Genomic DNA, 4,987 nt, shown 5'->3' on the forward strand with positions numbered 1-4,987 from the left:
ACCACATCTTCCACACGTCTTGTAACAACGGGGTCTGTTAGCACTGTGCACCAGCCTTTGCATTCAATATCAAACCACACTCTTGATATTCCTTGTCTTCCGTAGGTCACTGTCACGTGCAGGAAACCCATTTTTTGGAAAGGCAATGACTTAGGCAAAACCACCCAAGGTTCATTAAATCATTTCCCTGTTTATTTAAAAATCATAGGGTTGTGCTTCTATATAAAGTTTGTACATCTAGCAATGTAAAATACCAACATGTTAAAAAAAACAAACCCAAACCAAATGAAGTAAAAACTCAAAATACTTTTGATTCAATGTTCTTTTCAAAGAGAAAAAAATAAATAATGCGCGACTCAGAAAAAAAAAATAAAACGTAAATAATGTTAAAGAATTTTACAAATCTAATATGGAAAATGTATTGGAACAGTGTACTACTCAAAGCTTTTAAATTATGACACAGCTGTAAATATTTTGGGCTTCCTTGGAGAATAATTCTAAATTGTTGCATTGCAGAACAAAAATTATTTTCCTGAACACAATGATAAAGCAATGGGTAGAAAGTACTTGATTTTTCACGAAGTGGTGGTGCACTAAATTGGGGATATGCCAAGTTTGAGGTATTGATGGGGCACAGGGAAGAAATCTTGTGTGATAGGTAGGAAATCACAGATTGGAAATTTATACAATTTGAAAATTCCAGAGCCTATATATAAGAAATGGCAATATTTGGGGGTGGGAGGGAATGTGGAGAATAAATTGTGAGTTGAAAAAGCAAGGGGAAGTGAAAAAGGAGAAAGAGGTAAAAAAGCAAAAGCAAATGAGGAGAAAAACTAAAATTGAAAATGAGGAAGATGGGAGATAGATTTTTTTAAAGAGAGAGATAAGCATGATGACATAAAAGAATTTAACGTGTACTGATCTCTCCCCACAGATAGGAGTGTAACTAGAGCTTCACATTACTAGAATAGCACTGTCAATCTCTATCTACTCACAGAAATATCCTTCATCTAATACACCCGTTCTTGACCTGTGGGTCATGACCCCTTTAGGGGTTCCAGTGGCCCTTTCACAGGGGCCTCCCAATTCATAACAGTAGCAAAATTACAGTTATGAAGTAGCAACGAAAATAATGTTATGGTTGTGGAAGAAAGGTCACCACACATGAGTAACTGTTTTAAAGGTTGGGACATTAGGAAGATTGAGAACCACTGATCTAATAAAACTAAAAGGAAAAACTAATAATATCTTTTTGTAACTCCCTAAAAGTTGTGCTAGATGTAAAATTTATTCTTTCCTTTATAACGATATATTTGATGAATAAAAGGAAGATGGGAAGTGAATAATGAAGATGGAGAGAAATGGCTAGGTCGCTATAGAAACAGACATGGATTAAATACAAAGAGCAGTAGTTAAGTACTCCTCTGCTACTTGAAAGGTGAGTTGTTTGAGCTCACCGACCACTCCATAGGAAAAGCCGAGATGACCGGCTTCCTTTGCTATGACAGCTTTGGAGTAAGCATCTGTATGAGCTGGAATTGACTCAATGGCAACAGGTTTGGCTTTGTTTTTGTTTTGTTTTTAACCCATAGTCCTGACCATATGACAGATGGGAAGTGAAGGAAATAGATAGATAGATATAAAATTAATTTTAAATTTCAAGGAATTATTGGAATTCATATAAAGACCCTTTTTTCCCAATTTTTTTAAAGAACATTGAAACCAGAGAAGTTAAATGACTTAGTCTAGAGCAAAGTGATAGAGAGCACGCTAGATTCTGGATGCACCATGCAGCACTATATAACAAACAGACTTGAGAGATTGAGTAGTTAGAGAAGAGAGAGAGAGAGAGAGAGAGAGAGAGAGAGAGGAAGCAAGAGAGATAATGTACAGAGATCTTCATATACATGATTGGTCTAAATGATTGGAATCCACAGAGAAAACATCATCATGTGTAGACTATTCCATCTTTATCCCTAGTTCAATAGCAAGTACTAAGACATTTATGTAAACAAGTGTCCTTTTCAGAAAACTCCTGATGATTTCAAGTATCTCACCAACACGATTGTTAGAAATATTGCAACAGAATTCATCCACAGTGTGCTTCTTTTGTTGCAGCTACACATCAGATACAGGCCATGGAAGGAGAAAATATGAGTTTCGCAAATGCATTTGTCTTGTTGGGTTTCTCGGATCACCCGTGGCTGGAGGTGCCCCTCTTTGGAATTGTTCTAGTCTGTTGCATTCTAACGCTGATAGGAAACAGCGCCATCATCCTTCTTACCCTGATGGATTCCAAGCTCCAAACTCCTATGTACTTCTTCCTAGACAATCTCTCTGTCCTGGACCTCTGTGTCACCATAACCATTGTGCCCCAGCTGCTGTTCAATCTCTGGGGACCAAAAAAAACGATTGCTTACTGGAGTTGTATGACACAAGCCTATCTCTTCCACTGGACAGGATGCACGGAATGCGCTCTGCTGGCAGTGATGGCCTACGATCGCTATGTGGCCATCTGCCGACCACTCCAGTATACACTTATCATGCGCTCCCACGTGTGTATACAGCTGGCAGTAGCAGCCTGGTCCACTGGCTTAGTGAATTCTCTGATCCAAGCCACTCTCACTCTCCAACTTCACCGCTGTGGTCATCATACCCTAAACCACTTCTTCTGTGAGGTGCCTGAGCTGATCAAACTAGCTTGTGAAGACACCACTGCTAATGATCTGTGCTTAACTGTAGGAGCCATTCCCTTTGTACTGGTTGCTCCATTTTTGGTGCTGATTTCCTACACCTTCATTGTCAGGGCTATATTGAAGTTACCTTCAGCTGAAGGAAGGCGCAAAGCCTTCGGCACCTGTAGTTCTCACATGGTCGTTATCATCATGTACTATGGACCTGCCATCTACATGTATCTTCAGCCCCCTGCCAACAGTACTCAAGCCAAATTCATGTCTTTCTGCTATGTTGTTATCACCCCTCTGCTGAATCCACTAATCTATACCTTGAGAAACAAGGATGTGAAACAAGCATTGAGGAGGATCCTCCAATCCCAGAGGGGGTTAAAATCCTAACATATATAAACATGATTGAATCTTGATTCTTTGAACATAGCATACAAATCTTCAATGAAGATCAATAATTTTGTGCTTCCAAATGAGTTCCCAAGAGCCACAGGGAAAGATGGCATATATCTCCTCATCAACCATGCCGAAGTTTAGGGAAACTCATCCAGAAAATATTATCCTCTGAAATCTCCCATAGAGCTTTTTCATACATTCTTTACTCTTACCAAATGCTGTTTTCAGTACACAGAACAAGCACCAATGTTTGTGCCTCTGCAGAAGAAATTATGACATCTTTTTCAAATTGCTGGCAGCCTCCCAGAAAAGTTGATTTAAAAACAAGATTTTTTTCTGGTTTTTTTAAATCATTTTATTGATGGCTTATACAACTCTTAGCACAACCCACCTATATCGATTGGGTCAAGCACATTTGTTCATGTGTTGCCATCATCATCCTCAAAACATTTGCTTTCTAATTGAGCCCTTGATATCAGCTCCTCATGTTTCCCCCTTGCTACCCACTCCCAACTCCCTCATGAACCCTTTATAATTTATAAATTATTGTTATTTTGTTATATCTTATGGTGTCTGACATCTCGTTTCACCCACTTTTCTGTTGTCCATCCTCCATGGAGGAGATTATATGTAGATCTTTGTAATCACTTCCCCCTTTATACCCCACCTTCCCTCCACCCTCATGGTATCACCACCCTCACCACTAGTCCTGAAGGATCATCTGTCTTGGATTCGTGTGTTTCAAGTTCCTATCTGTACCAATGTACACCCTCTGGTCTAGCCAGATTTGTAAGGTAGAATTGGGATCATGGTTGTAAGGTAGAATTGTAAGTTAGAATTGGGGGGAGGAAGTATTTAAGAACTAGAGGAAAGTTGTATATTTCATCGCTGCTACACTGCACCGTGACTGACTCATCTCCTCCCAATGACCCTTCTGTAAGGGGGCGTCCAGTGCCTACAGATTGGGTCTCCGTTCTGCACTCCCTCTCAATTACAATGATATGTTATTTTTGGTCTTTGATGCCTGATACCTGATCCCTTCAACACCACGTGGTCACACAGGCTGGTGTATTTCTTCCATGTGGGAAATCTTGCTTCTGAGCTAGATGGCCGCTTGTTTATCTTCAAGCATTTAAGACACCAGATTCTATATCTTCTGATACGCAGGCACCATCAGTTTTCTTTACCACATTTGATTATGCACACATTTTTCTTCAGGGATCATATTGTGAAGGTTTGCACCCGATGATATGATTTATTTCTTCTTTGATGTCTGATAGATGGTCCCTTCTTCAGCTCTGGTCACACAGGCTAGTGGGCTTCTACCAAGATGTTTTTAATGAGATTTGTATTGACTTTATTATACCTCCTACACAGGTTCTTTTAAGACACTCCTTCCACAAAGTAGATTACTTAAAGTCATTCAGTCCCCACTTCTTTCACTTAGCATGTCCCTCCTAGTCCTATATTACTCCTGCACTTGATATCCTGACCAAGATTGTGGTTACTTAAAGCTGATCGCTGTGTGCTACATCCCACTAACTGGCATACAAGGGCCTAATGATAGAATTCATCCTTATAAACAGTTTCCAGGGGAAAGCTTAAAAATCATCCTTAGCTTTGCATGAGATGATTTAAAATGCATGATGTTCCCCTAACCTGAAACAAAGTAATGCACAGGTTCTCTTTCAAATTGTCTGTCATTGCAATTGAGAGATTCAATGAAACAGTGTGCATCTGTGGTCAGGGCCAATGACTACGAATGCCAGTGACTTCGTCTAGCTAAGACTGGTGATGTAGGTATAACATAATTACATCTAGGCTACATGTGTGTGCATACCTCCTTGTGGAATTTGGAATACGATTTCTGAATTGGATGCAGTGATTCTATTCCAAAATGGAGACCA

General features: G+C 39.6%; 1 protein-coding gene across 1 annotated transcript; it reads left to right on the plus strand.

The window, feature by feature from the left end:
- Positions 1 to 2,138: 2,138 nt before the first annotated feature.
- Positions 2,139 to 3,074, plus strand: LOC142441280 (olfactory receptor 2G3-like). Its single transcript, XM_075543320.1, has one exon. The coding sequence runs from the start codon at positions 2,139 to 2,141 to the stop codon at positions 3,072 to 3,074; it is 936 nt and encodes a 311-aa protein (XP_075399435.1).
- Positions 3,075 to 4,987: the final 1,913 nt, after the last annotated feature.

This window comes from Tenrec ecaudatus, chromosome 2 (assembly GCF_050624435.1).
Source record: "Tenrec ecaudatus isolate mTenEca1 chromosome 2, mTenEca1.hap1, whole genome shotgun sequence".
NCBI classification, from domain to species: domain Eukaryota; kingdom Metazoa; phylum Chordata; class Mammalia; order Afrosoricida; family Tenrecidae; genus Tenrec; species Tenrec ecaudatus.